This window comes from Symphodus melops (genome assembly GCF_947650265.1).
Source record: "Symphodus melops genome assembly, chromosome: 9".
In the NCBI taxonomy this organism is placed as follows: Eukaryota; Metazoa; Chordata; class Actinopteri; order Labriformes; family Labridae; genus Symphodus; species Symphodus melops.
Genome location: NC_136699.1, coordinates 3,125,668 through 3,140,050, shown reverse-complemented (window position 1 = coordinate 3,140,050; position 14,383 = coordinate 3,125,668). Strand labels below are relative to the sequence as shown.

General features: G+C 39.4%; 1 protein-coding gene across 1 annotated transcript; it reads right to left on the bottom strand.

The window, feature by feature from the left end:
* Positions 1-2,724: 2,724 nt before the first annotated feature.
* Positions 2,725-5,697, bottom strand: LOC306829746 (cathepsin Z-like). The gene is made up of 6 exons (XM_079352893.1): positions 5,508-5,697; positions 4,619-4,782; positions 3,927-4,106; positions 3,702-3,852; positions 3,398-3,560; positions 2,725-2,883 (listed from the first exon to the last, which is right to left on the bottom strand). Exons 1-6 carry the CDS (start codon positions 5,627-5,629, stop codon positions 2,758-2,760), a joined length of 906 nt encoding a protein of 301 aa, XP_079209019.1. The 5' UTR covers positions 5,630-5,697; the 3' UTR covers positions 2,725-2,757.
* Positions 5,698-14,383: the final 8,686 nt, after the last annotated feature.

The window sequence follows — 14,383 nt, the reverse complement described above, 5'->3', positions numbered from 1 at the left end:
TAAAAGGTCGGTCTCATATTGATGCTTGTTCCAAATAAAGACAGGGTTAATTCACTGCAGTAAATGAATGCTGGGCTGTTTATTTAAGTTTTAAAGTAATTGGCCTGTACGTCTTTAAAGTCTTGGCTTTAAATTGTAAAATATTTGATTGCTATTTGATTGCCCTGTCTCTGCCTTTCCTGTCCTCTTCTCAACATTTTCTTTTTGGATTTTCCTGTTTTTCCTTTTGCTCTTCTCACATGCGTGTATGAAGGGGGATGAGAGCTGGTATGGGTGACCCTGGGATGCCAGAACTCGCTGTCCAGCCTTCTCGAGGTGTCACGGGATTAACTGGAAGAAACATTGGTGAAGGGAGCTTTCCACTTGACAGCCCCAGTGATGTCCCATCAGTCATCCAGTATGGCACTGACACTAACTGGTTATCCCCCATCAACGCAGTGTTAGCTTTTATTATTATTATTGACCTCAGCTCCCTTTACCACTAACAACAGAAGCCTTTGAAAATTGATCATCAGTTACACTGAACTCCACAATCAACACCCAACAATCACTCCCATTAATAATCCTATTCAGATAACACTAAATACGTGGCGTCATTGGCAGAACACTGACATGTGACTTTTCCCAATCGCTTCATAAGTAGTTTTAATTCACAACAAATACCAAAGCTTATCCATGTTCTATTCAAAACACATTTCAGAAGCTAAAAAGTAACTTTCTTATTCATGATCACTCCACTTAAAGAAGCTTATTAAACACACACAATCTTTAATGAGTTCAAATCTGGATTGGAGGGATGATGTGTGTTTACTGTGGGTTTAAATTTCATCCTGTGTTGAATCATCATCAGATATGGTGTTTCTTACCTCCGGCACCTTTTTTTTTCATGAACTACTAGCATGTTTTACATGACCGTCTGGTTATCCTTTGTGCTCTGTTGTTTATTTCATGAGGCGAGTTTTAGCGTTGGCCTCGAAAACGAGAATGCGTTGGAAAGGATTACACAAAAGCACACATACACACTGGGAAGCTTTGTGCAGATTCCTACGCTGCTCCTCGAGGCAACTTTCTTGGTTAAATCATTACAATGCCTTGCTAAAAGATACTTTAGAAGTGGATATCCCCTCCAACTCTATTTAGAATGGTAATCCGGGCCTCAGAACCACCGAAAGGCCTCTGTAATACAGTTTTCATAATACAACCAAGCTCTCCACATCCATGTTTACTGAGCCACATATTGATCGCTGAAATGCATAATGGGTTTGCAGGAATTGCTGAAACAAAATCAATTTTGCCATATCGATTAGTGTAATGAAGATGAATGCTGAATCGTTAAGTATGAAAATGGCCTATGTGCATTTTATATATGCCATATTTTTGTCACACTAGAAAGGCTGCTTTTTCTCTTTGAGCCTCAAACCCAAAGATTAGCATGTGTTTTCATTCACAGCCATTAGAGCGCCGTTTGTGATTATGCAAATGAGAAAACATGTAGGAAATTTAATCAGCGCAAATTTGATTTCACGTGAAAGATTGCTCAAGGGTGAGGGGGCTCGATCACGTAATATTGAGCAACCAAATTATGTTCAATATTTGTTTTCACAGTGGGCCTCCACTCGGACACGCCACAGCTTTATAGGCTCAAGGTTTGCCTCAGTTTTTAAGGCTTGGAGTTAACAGCGCTGCACGAGGTTTGATTATCCTTTGTTCTCCCCAGAGATGCTGAATGGAAACTGCAGCTAATGGGAAACATTTCCATATCAGCAGCAAAGCATAGCAGCTTGTGTTTATGCATTTTTATTATTGTTACGTCCCTGAACGAAATATCCAAGTACTGTTTTCTTTTGTTCCCGAGCCCGAGCAGCAAGAAAATGGGCTCTTTATAATTGCACATAAACTCAAAGGATGGCAATGTGATGCTGTGTGTGCAGCTGTAGATAACTGGTGATTACACTGAATGTTACTCCAGAAGCATGACAGAATTTAAACTAATAAAGCATGTCAGTCAATAAGGGAGGTTGGTCTGTTTATCAAGCGAAGAGATGTAGAACAAATAAATGTCATGCGGCTTGCCAGAGACAACGAGTCTGTATTCGTTGGGTGACCCTGAAGTCTGAAGGTAATGGCAAGAAGGCTGTGTGTCAATCAGAGGCACGCAGCAGCCTTCTCAGTAATGCATTTACAACCCCCTTACAGCTTGACCTTGATGTATAAATCTACATAAACATGTTGGCAAAGGCAAATTCAATGCTTAATTTACTAAAGAACTGCAAAGAAAATCTATAATTTTCTCAATTAGTACAAGTTAAGTACCTTGAGGACGAAATCCGAGTTTTCCCTTGGAGGAAATTCATTTAATGCATTGTGCAATCTGAGAGACTTAATAGGAATATAAATGTACCTATAGCACTATGTTGATAAATTAGTAGAGCGATGTCCCGAGATATTTCATATTTTCCTTGGCACTAGTTTTGATAAGAGCTTGTTCCATGGACCGTTGTCCGTAATTGAGCTCCTACTTCTCTTGTTAAAGAATGTAATTCTTTTCTGTGATTGGGCAGGGCTGTCCCAACAGTTATTTAAACCCAAAAGATTAAATACAAAACATAAATATACCAGTCCATAGCTTGCTTTATCCCATAAAGCAAAAAGCTCAAACATGGACTGAATCAAACGCCATTGTTGATATCAGGGAAAGAAAAAAGAACAAGGATACAAAAGGTAGCACGACTGACTTGAAGTTAAATTTTATTTTCGTTACAGGTAAATGTTGGGTACAATCATATCTCCATACATGCAGTCTTCTTCAAGCGCAAGGTTGTATTTGCTTCCACTTCCTCCTTTGTAGGCACTTGTCACAATCCTGAGCCAGCCTCTCTCACCCTGAGAAGAAAACCATTTCACGATTACGAGGATCATCATGAGGACAAAGCAATTCAGTCTCACATAAAATGTTTACTCTTAAGATTTACTTCCACAAGGGAACATATTTTCACATTAAGTCATAAAAGGGTAGGAAGCATAAGTGTGTATTTCCTGGTCTTTCATTCGAATGCTTATTAAATAATTCAGATACCAAGGTAAAACATACAACCCACTAGCTTGTTTCAGACTACTCATGTTAGACACTTCTTAACTAATATTACCATTAGCCAGGAACTGGCTGAACACCAAGACTTCTAGAATCATGGCATACCAGCAGTGTTAATTTCCAGCCAAATTTAAGCTAGGAAGTCTCGTTTGCAAGCTTACATCTTAGCACAGTAGCTAGTCTGTCAAATAGGCTTTACCTTTGAATGGGACATAAAAGCCATTTATGTTGTTATAGTGTCTTCCGTTGCTTCAAATCCCAAGTATCAAGTATTTTGAATACTTGACTTGTGAAGCCTGTACTCACCCATGGCTCTCCCCATGAGTTGCGAACAATCCAGTACTCTGTGCCATTTTCTACTCCCCAGCCTGCTACAGACACAATGTGGTTTATTTCTATAGACTCCACATACTCGGAGTACAGACCCCCAGTGTAGGCGTCAAGTTTCTCGGTGGCCATGATTCCACAACTGAGGAAAGAGAAAGTTTATTTTTCAAAAAGCAGCCGCAGTTCATGCAAAAATCAAGTTTCTTCAAATCAAAGTGATTCGTCATCCTCAGTTCAACTTTATGCAAGAATATTCCAGGAAAAAAAAATAAAAAATTCAAACCTGATTGGCCCGCCAGTCAAAATTTCTGCCATCATGGCTTCACGTCCACTTATGGCTCCAAAGTCACCTACTTTCCACAGAGTGTAGTTCTGCACAAAGTTGCACATCCCAAAAGTTGTGCAAGTCCCACATGCATTGAACAGCTCGCACTCTGAGAGAAAGGTTGCATTTTAAAAAAAAAAAATCCAATTATATGATAAATGTACACTACTGCAAGCTCCTCACTTTGGTCAATTGCCTGGTAATTGTTGCAGGTCTCATCAGGGATGCCATGATGGTGGGCATACTCCCAAACACTGCCATGATCCCCTCCATGACAGGTTCCAGACCCAGCACAGTCAAGCACATGTTGGACAGAGAGATAAGCAGATGGCCAAACTCCTTTCCGCTGGATGTTGATACGATCTACGAAAAAAAAGGCAGAGAAAGCGAAAGTCCCCAACAAATGTCATATTTTGGTTTGTAAAAGCTTGGCTGATTTCTCAAGTGATCAATAGGACCAAGGATCCCATCTGTTATTTTGTCCCAAGGTTTAATTTGCATGCTATTCTTGAACACAGTCAGATTTCCCTCCAGCATTTGCATGTCCAAATGGGTGCAGTCCAAACTCAGATAACAGCTGAGTTTGGACACATGATGGAAATGGTGCACCAGAACCATGTGTTGACTGGAAATGCTGGAAGGACTGGTCGAGGCATATTCAGAGCCAAGGGTCTGAACACAATTTTCCAACACCTGGATAATCCAGAGACCTTTAGTGATAGTTTTATTTGTACTAGTTATGACAGTAACTGGAGTTCTGCAAAGTGGGGGTTTGCATTCTAAAGTGCAGTTTTAAATATCATCCCAATACTATTTATTGATTACCACCTGTTGCGCCTGAAAAAAAAAAAAAAAAGGGCACGGTGGGTTCTAACCTGCCATGGCGCTGGTGCTGCCGTGAGCCCAGCAGGAGCCGCAGTACTGAGGGATATGTTGGTTGCGAGTGGTGCTGACATAGTTGATACCGTCAACATTTCTCCAGTCCCAGGACTTCGGCAGCTGAAAGAGGTTCAGGAGTTCATGAGGACGAGCTGCAGTTCTGTGAAAGACAAATGACTTTAGTTCATTTCACAGGCACATCAAGATTAAAAGGCCGAAATGTTTAGCCGGTTGAGAAAATACACTTGAAGGAAAAACAAAAGTCAGAGCAGGTGAGACATCGAGGTATGTGGTAAAGATTAATCCCAGTTAACTACAGGGATTAAATTAATTCAAAAGATATGGCACAATTAGTTCATGCCGTTAGTAACCAGCCTCACAAAGGCTTGGATTTAAAATGCATGACATTAAAAGTGAACTAGTCTCATGACTACAGGATTGATTCTTTAAAGTTAATCTCATAGGAAAACCTGGTTTGTAAAAGTACAGGAATCTTTTAAAAGGGCAAAATTCGAACTATCCTCTGGAGATTAAACTCCAGAGAAAATTGTCATTAAGTACAATCCAAAGGTTTTTAAAACAATTCAACGGGAGTTTAAAGTGGCCGTCACAGAACTAGATACATGTAACCGTTTCCTTCCAGGACAAATTGTTGCAGGAAAAAAAACAGGAATTTAAAAATTGGAAAACATCAAAAGTATCATAAGCTTTCTGGTACATCATTTAGAAAAAAAAAAAAAAAAAGACCACAAACTATATCTAGTGAATAAAAATTGGAAAGCATGACATGCAAGTCAGACGGGCTGCATGCGAAAGCCAGTTTACCTGAGAGACATAAATAATAACAGAAATACAGAGCCATGAGAAAAACACACTGCAACTCACTTCACCCCAAAGTTGAGTTTCCTGGGCACTGGAAGGTAACAACGTGGCTTCTCTCTAACAAAGTGTCTCCCTGACACAATGTAGGTCATCAGCATGAAAAAGAGAAAGCCAAATTGAGCCATTGTGAACAACAAAGCACTACAACCTGCAGCTTGCTGCAAAATAAAAGGGGTGAGACTCACAGCAAGCTAATCAGGCTTGATTGATCTCACCTTGGATAAGCTGTGAGTCAGTGCAGGTCAGATGTGGAGTGTTCTTGTAAAATAAACTCAATTGATTGCCTCTAATGACTATGTTATTCAGTTTGATGGTTTACTGTAAACATCGAAAAAATAAAATATTTAACCAGTGGAGAACAATATGCCTTTTTTTTTTTTTAGAAAAAAAAAAGTGATCAGATAACTTGAACCTGAAAATAACCTAATTTTCACCTGACTGTACCTATACTTAAACATTTCTGTGTGAAATCCGATTGAGCCAATGTGGGATGTGAATAGCCAGTTATATTCAGGAACATTCACAGCAAGGCAGCAGGCGAGGGTGACTGGTACCACCTTTTAGCATTTAATGAAATACCCTTAACTGCTGCCCATTGTGTTCTTCTACACTTGTTCTCTGATACTCCTAATTGCATGTAGCAGTGACATAAAGGTGAAAAGAACGTCATTAATGTGTCTGGCTCTCTGACTCGCTTTGTCTGCCATCTTAGATTTTTGCTGCTTCTCGTTTTACATCACGCCTTGCCTCCTGAGACCCCACATGTCAGGGATAACTTCACACTGTGAAGGACACGAGTGAATATGCAGCTCATGAAGATTTCAGAGGCAGGCTGTCCTGAGATTTTCTAGGCACTATTTTCTCATAAAAAAAACTGTGTGAAAACATGTGAAACTGAAAGCCATAGGGAGATCATCTGTCATCAACAGGTGCTGCACAAAGCCAGAGGCATTACAAACTGTCAGAAGCGTTCTGTATGTCGAGAACAATGGTTTAATCAAAAGCTCAGATAATCTCTTATGAAAATCAAACAGAAACATAACATTGCTCTTCATATTTTATGGGATATTAACTTCACAGAGTAAAAGTAAAGTGTGGCATATTTCTGCCACTAAAACTGTCCATGGTTTTTATGATAAAAATTAAATAGTTAAATAGTTGATGATTACCTGCATAATTTTTACACAAGTACTTGTGCAACACATTTTTTTTGCATTTAAAATGGATTTCTGTGAGTTTCTCTTGAAAAAGCAAATGGCAGTTAGTCAAAGTAATCCGATTTGGGTTCCTGATGTCTAAAGAAGAGCTTTTATTGAATGTGTCTTGGCAGAACACGGCATCTTTACGTTTTCATAAAGGCCAGTGTTTCAATAGAAGTCAGAAGTACAACCTACCTGTTCAAATGTGTATAATTCTGGAGGTATTGATATTTAAATAGCAGATGAGATTTTCCCATTTAAATATTAAGTGATGCGAGTCAAAGATAAACATTAAATTCAGTTAAAGGAGCAACATGTAGTGTTTAAAATGGGAACTGCAGTCCAAATTCAAAACATTGGACAGAGCTGTCTCCCCTCTGCCCCCTCCTCCAAAGACTCAATGTGCATGTTGGTTTCCGTAGTGTTTTACATGCGTAGCTTCAGCGTTTAGCCAGCTCTACATTCTGTGTTCTACCCTCTCTCACTTTTTAAGAGGAATCTCCAACATTGATCCTAGTTTGAGCATGTTTCTGGTGGAGCTTATTAGAAACATGCAGAGGCTTTTTAGGTCGGGTACAGTCACTTCTATCTGAACCAGTTCTCTTGAACGTATCCGTCTCTTTGATTTGCCGTTTGCCTGCCAAACTACTACTACTTCTCTGGTTCAAACAAAATGCAGAAGGAGGACATACTGACCGCTGTATTGTCGTCCAAGAAGCCAGCACTTTAACATAGCATGTTTGCTTTAATGTCTGGTGATTTGGTAAGATCATTTAGTGATTTTATTCACTATCTTACGTACATATTGCTCATTTAAAATCAATTTGCCGAAAAACACATCTTAATGTTTATCTGAAATCTTATTGATCTACTGATTGTTGACAGATTCTCATAATTTTGTTATATAATTGTGTTATTCCCTCACGTTTGTGCTCCTACAGCCTCCAAGACTTTATCAGCAAACAGAGTGTGATGCTAATTGACTGCCTGCCATCTCCTCCCATCTGCAGGAATAGAAAGTCATATTTAATGCGTTGATTAAAATCTAATCTCTCCATGTGAGTCGGAGATGAAAGTAATCTTTGTGTAATGGAGACTATTAATATGAAGATATAGAACGGAAACTAGAGCCCAGATTTGCAATCAGCTGGAGGACGGTAAATGATATTTAAGGCTGCCAAAGAGCCGGCAAGCAAAGCCAGCAATGCAAATAGCTTTGACTCTTTTCCAATTAATTTTTCTTTCCTCTTGCATATAAATGTATGTTTTCCATTTTTATGAATAAGTTATAACAAGACCCTCTCGGTTATTATAAATGTAGCCATCCATCATGTAAAAGCAGGAAGATATTCCAAAAGTATTGTTTATCAGTATAATGCAGTGTAACTTCAAGTGATTAATGCTGCAGAATGTTTAACCTAAAGTAAGACTGTTCTTTTGTGGTTTTAAGAAGGTCTGGCTCCTTATAGTTCCAGTTAATCTGCATCTTTGTGCTTTCCTTTAAAACATGTCAGTAGTCGAGAGTTTTCACTTTTATGTCAGGGCTGCTGAGGGTCCTTACCGTCTTACCTTCAATAGACTTTCTGATCCTGAAACCTTCTTGTAGGCCATGCCTGATAACCTAACATAAGAGATGGATCCCACCCATACTGCAGAGGTTTCTGGAGGGTCAAGTATATTCCCTGCATCCATGCTACGAAATCCATGGATAAGACTTAAATCAGAAGAGTGGATGTCTTTTAAGTGGAGGATTAAAATCTCTGGATTTGGAAATGAGATGTTCAGAAGACTCAGATTACTGAAGGCTGAACTACTAGCACTTCATGTTAGCCACATTGAGGAAACTCATTTGCCAATGTTTATCTGCAGAAACTCTTGTGATTAATTTTGACGTTTTCTGAGCGATTTCTCTATTAAAAAAAATGACTGTTGCCACTATTGTCTTTGATATGATTGGTTCAGTCAGCACCCATTAGGAAGTGCTCCACATGCTTACAAATAAAAAAATCCATCATATCCAAGTTAAACGGCTGCTCGTTCACCAACATGAAGGCTTGTTTTTTAGTATTAGTGCGATATCTTCCATGATTAGCATCGTTAGCTGCCTCCCTGAGCGTGTCCCTTTCCTCATTAATGTCAACAACATCATTAGTGCGCTCTCCAGTCAGGTGATTGATTTGTGTATATGAGAGTGTGTGTGGAGTGTGTTACGTGCAGGCCTACTGTATGAGTGAATAACTCTTAGTTATATATGTGTGTGAGTGTGAGTGTGTGTGTGTGTGGGATGGATAATATTGGTGTTCACTGATCCGTGTGAAGCTTAGAGGTCAGTTACATTTCTCTGACATTTCCTCAGGAAACACACACACACACACACACACACACACACACACATATTCTACGCTCACCTGTCAGCTGTCATGAAGGAGTGAATGTCAGAGATGTGACAGTTCAGTTAAAGGAGGAGCTGAAGGCAGGTTGATACTGGCAGCTCAGATATATCTTAAACTGTATCGATAGAGAAGAGATGTGATCCTTTAAGGTTAGACTAAAAAAAAAAAAACAATTCAATAAGACATTTCTACTGTTGTATTGTATATTATTTGGCCGATTTGGGATTGTGTAAAGCCTCACACTTTGATCAGAAATATCTTTATTAAATAGAGAAGCAGTGAAAGACACTGGCTACAGTAAGGTGTTGAAAAGAACATGCAACTTTGCAACTGATTTCATCATTTTATCATACTACGTACTTTAAAAAAAAAGTTCCCCTCAGTGAATTCTAACCTACTTTAAGGTGACATTGTTTTAAAAACAGCATGCAGTATAATTTAACCGGGGAATATCATTGGATGATTGAGTTTGAAACAAGGGAATTGATTTCATAATGTTGCACAGTGTTTCACACAGACTGTGACTAGATGTATCATGTTTTTTTTTAATATATTTTTATTAAATCAAGTTGAAGACATACAGCGCAGCACAGTGTATGTAGTCCACATTTTTCTTTTTCCCCTCAGAAACATTCACAAAAGGTTTCTTTCACATTTGTACAGAGAATAAAATCGTTGTTTCCTCTGTGTTTGAGCTGGTGTTGCTCAGTGTCAGAAAGTACACAGTCATTCTGAAGAAACCTCAAAGCCTTCGCTTTCAGGAACGGTCAAGGTATTTCTTATTGTCCCAGGGGTTCATGAACTGTGAAGCACTTTATTTTTTGTTATTTCAGTTTAAGTCGTGTCCTTAAAAATAACTCAACTCCTCTGGTATTTGTTTTGATATATTTCTATAGTTACTGTAAAACACCTCATTGCTATTTTTGAAGGTGCAATATGTAGTTAGTTATTTTCTTTATTTGGTTCACAAAAAAAGTAGGATTTTAGACCTTGCACTAGATGAGATGATTTGGTCCGTGTTTGTGGACCTCTGGTCGTCTCAAAGCGGCCCCATTTTCCAGTTGAGGGGATTTCAAAGGCTTTATACTGAGCTCCTGCCTCCCTGGAGGACCCACCTGTCCACCCGGACCAAATCCCTCAGCCTCAAAGCTCACCATCGGGGGTTTCATCACCCAGCGAGCCATTTCACATTCGATCGGCTCAACTGATGCTAACAAAGCTTTGGCGATGACAGACTTGTTAAGCACATTTCAGTCATCGCAGTCATAAATGGTTTTTAATAGAGAGGGCATTAGAATATGTTCAGAGGTCTTAAACCTGCGAGGAGTGGGGGGCTAAGAGGAATCCCGGTGATCTTTACCAGTCGTGTCATAAAGCCGATAATGTTAACAGCCCCTGTGGTTCATCAGAAGTCGGGGGGAAGGGGGGGGGGACTGCAGAGGTTAAGCAGACAGGGAGACTGGAGGTACTTGGGTTCAATTTGAAGAATCTTTTCAAACAGGCAGCAACAAATCTGGAGCACAGATCTGATTTTTGAAAATATTATAAGCCAAATGATTTCAGTCATCTGTGGATGGCTTCAGTCAATATTCATTTCACACTCGATATAGTTAATGTTTGAATTATCTTCTTTGAATGTGCACTGTAATTGTATCCTTAAAAAAATGTGAAAATCAGTGGTTCCATGTCTCGTTGTAAAAACAGCTTTGATGTCACTCAAGTCCCAACTTGGTCGCCAAAATTAGAACATCAACTTACTGTATGCAAGGACAATGAAACTCTCCGTCCGAAGCTCCGTCCACTTCCTGCTCTCTCTCTCTCTCTCTCTCTCTCTCTCTCTCTCTCTCCTCTCTCTCTCTCTCTCTCCTCTCTCTCTCTCTCTCTCTCTCTCTCCTTCTCTCTCTCTCTCTCTCTCTCTCTCTCTCTCTCTCTCTCTCTCTCTCTCTCTCTCTCTCTCTCTCTCTCTCTCTGTCTCTTTGCTATTGTTACCTGGACACCCTGTGGCAATTTTCTGTGTAAACAAACAAATAAAGGTTATTTCCATGTTGCATGGATTTTCCTAATATTTTTTTTATTCTGTGTGTGTGTGTGTGTGTGTGTGTGTTATATATATAAGCAGGTTTCATGCGTCTTTGTCCAATAGCGGAACATCTCTGATTGCACAGTCTATCTATCGTGCTAGATTTGATTTGAGTTTACCTTCAAAATCACCGTAAAGGTCTCTCAATGTGTGCATTTTGATTGATGTTTACATTTGGACAAGGACATGTTCTGTGATTGATTACACATTACTATATCTGCTTTAAGAGCAGAGACAATCAGACCAATGTCTGAGTGAGAAATCTTAGAGTAAAAGGGATGAAGTGACATTATAGTCCCCTTGAAACAAGAGTGTATCCTTGTATATTTCAGCTCAGACACGCACACACACACACACACACACCCACACACACACACACACACACACACACACACACACACACAGTTATTATTTGCTTCTTTCCTCCCAAAGAGAACGTATCCATCACACAGTCATTGCGGCTCTGTGAAGTCTTCTTGTAGACTTTGTGTTAATGATGTTTGATTCTGTCAGCAATGCTCTTTTCTGTTTGTGCCGTCTCGCTCATTGTTGTTCTGTTTATTAGTCGCTCAGCTGCACCTCTGTGCCCGGCTGTGTTTATTGATTGGTTGATTGGTTTGTTTACATTTAAACACTTTTCCCCCCGCCATGCACGCTGTTCAGGGAAATCACAGAATGCACTGTTCAGCTGAACAGAACCCTCCAAAAGGGAAATACAATATGCACTAGTGCTCCATGTGGAGATATCAAAATCAATGTAGTTTCATTTTCTCCAATCAGTCACCCCCTACCTCCACCTTTTTGTGCTCCAGCAAGTAACAAAAGTGCAGGCATTTTAGTTCTTGCTAGAAATGTACAAAGCATCATAAAAAAAATCACTGATTCCTGTTTGTCAGAGGTTTTTTTTTTTTTTGACTACCTGAGGATGTTTAGAAACAGCCAATCTAAAAGCTTTTATGAAGCGGACACAGGTGAATCACCATCACGTTGTATTAGTTGGTGACACGTCAGGAGCAGCAAAGCATTAAAGTTCTTTTGAAAACTGCAGCTACATTATCTTTCCTTTATTATCTTCTGTCAGATGCTACTTAAGCCCGCAGCCCTGACCATCCTCTGGAACATTTACTGTTTATTTGACTGTGCAGTCCTGCAGAACTGAGCCCTGTCGGGAACAAAGGGTCGCCTGACACACGTTGAAGCTCGTGTTTTGTGTATTCCAGCTCTAGCATGTCCACCTCTTTGTGGTTTTATCCCCCCTGCATTTGATTTAAGGCCCTTGGAGACTGGAAAAAACATCCCTGGAGCACAAACTGTGGACGTTATGAGTTTGCTTAGCCTTCCTGCCTATAGGCTTACTTTTGCCTACCCTGATTTTCTTTTCCTCTTTTGTCCTTTGGCTGGTATTTCTCTTGTTGTGCCAGCAGTTCCCCCCATACTGTGATGTAATTTTTGTTAAACAAGTCTTTCAAAGTCAAGAAAAGGAATCCGAAAACGGCAGGGTATGCCTGAATGCTTGATTCCCACTAATCCCCTGACTGAACTGCCCCCTCCTATGTAGTCAAGGTATAGCTGTGCGTGCACAGATTCTGCACCGTAAGGTCACATTTGTTTGGCTGGCTGGATCACCACCACAGAGGGCTAATCCTGCAGAATTAGTCCATTCAGCGACCACCTCTTGACCAGGAGGTATTGCCCATTAAAATGGTTACAAAAGGAATGCCTGAGTCCTTTACAAAGGGAGTTCTTTTCCCCCTCCGTAAGGTAAAGGTAGCCCACAGAGTGAGTTACAGTTCCTTCAACTCAGTTTGAAGCCCTGTGTTGCCGATTTCATTCTTCACATTGATTGTGCTTATTAAACATTTAGAGTCTAATTGGCACATGTGCTGGCTTCACTCGGATGATTAGTTTTTCCCAGGAACATTGCAGCTGAGCAAGCTTTGATTTTTGAAATCAGAATAGTAAGTTTCTTTTGTGTGTTCAAAAAGAAAACTATAGATGCTTTCTTCAACCGTTTAGAAACACATTTAACACATCTTTAGGAAATAAAGAAGCCCATTTTTTCTGGCAGCTAGGATATATCCTTTTCTTTTCCATGATGAATGCTACCAAGATGCCACATTGGATTACTCCCCTTTTTTTCAAATTCAAACCCAATTCAAGCAAGAGCTATCTCCCCCTGTTGAGTGGTCTTGACAGAAGCAATTTCCTAGTTCTAATCGAAAGATTTCTTTATTGGTACAATCTACTAAATACCAAACCAGACTCAGCAGCACCAGATGTGTCCCAGCGTCCTCAGTCACACTCCAGCTTATTTGTGTTCAGAGACTTGCACAGAAGCATGGAGAATATGTGCTGAATTGTAATTTGAACTTAATGAATGTGTAGCTGCATTCATGTAGAAAAAATCTGTTCTTTACAGCATTTTTTTGTACAGTATGATTGCTGGCAGAAAACTAAAGCTGAATAAAGTTAATTTTAGACAAAACATTAGGTCATTGGGTTTATTTGATATTTAAACCCAATGGCCTCTTTTTTAGTCTTATCATATCTAGCTGCAGCAGTTTTTGTCTTCGTTTTTTTTCTTCAGTCCAACTCTCTGACATAAACATCATCACCCCTGCATTGTGGTGAATCTGAATATTACCTCCTGTGTTCACACACAACTTCAGCTGGGATTTTTACTTGAGGGCTTGAAGGAGTTTTGTGTTTGTATGATCAGCATCTGTCAATGATATTTATTCAATTTAAGCTAGGCCTACTAATTAAAGCTTACATAAATACACTTCTACTGTAAAACGTTTTAGACATTAGCTTAAAAAAATGTTGTTTCACAAAAACTCAAATGGCCAAACTCAATGTTTCAAAACTGTAGCCGAAAAAAACTGTGTGGCATCATTTCTAAGTAACTTCTTTTTAACAGTATTGTATAAAACTTCTGAAGCTTCTTCTGTTAAACCAGACTATTGTATATCACATTTAGCATTTTTATGGACTCTTACTTATAAATCTAAAATTATGTCACATTTATTCTATCATTAAATTGCAGATATAAAAATCTACATAACCGGAATATTGCACATGACCTTTTTATTCTCCTCACTGAAGGTCAAACCATGTTGTGTTTTTTATTATCATTATAGTGAAGTAAGTGTCACTTAATGAAGCATTCAACTATCTGCATCCCTGCTTTATTCTGTGTTAACGGTG

Coding starts and splice junctions, on each gene's coding strand:
- LOC306829746 (XM_079352893.1), bottom strand. CDS start 5,629: ATGGCTCAATTTGGCTTTCTCTTTTTCATGCTGATGACCTACATTGTG. Junction 4,783..5,507: donor AAACTCAACTTTGGGGTGAA/GTGAGTTGCAGT, acceptor TGTCTTTCACAG/AACTGCAGCTCGTCCTCATG. Junction 3,561..3,701: donor TTGACTGGCGGGCCAATCAG/GTTTGAATTTTT, acceptor CTCTTTCCTCAG/TTGTGGAATCATGGCCACCG.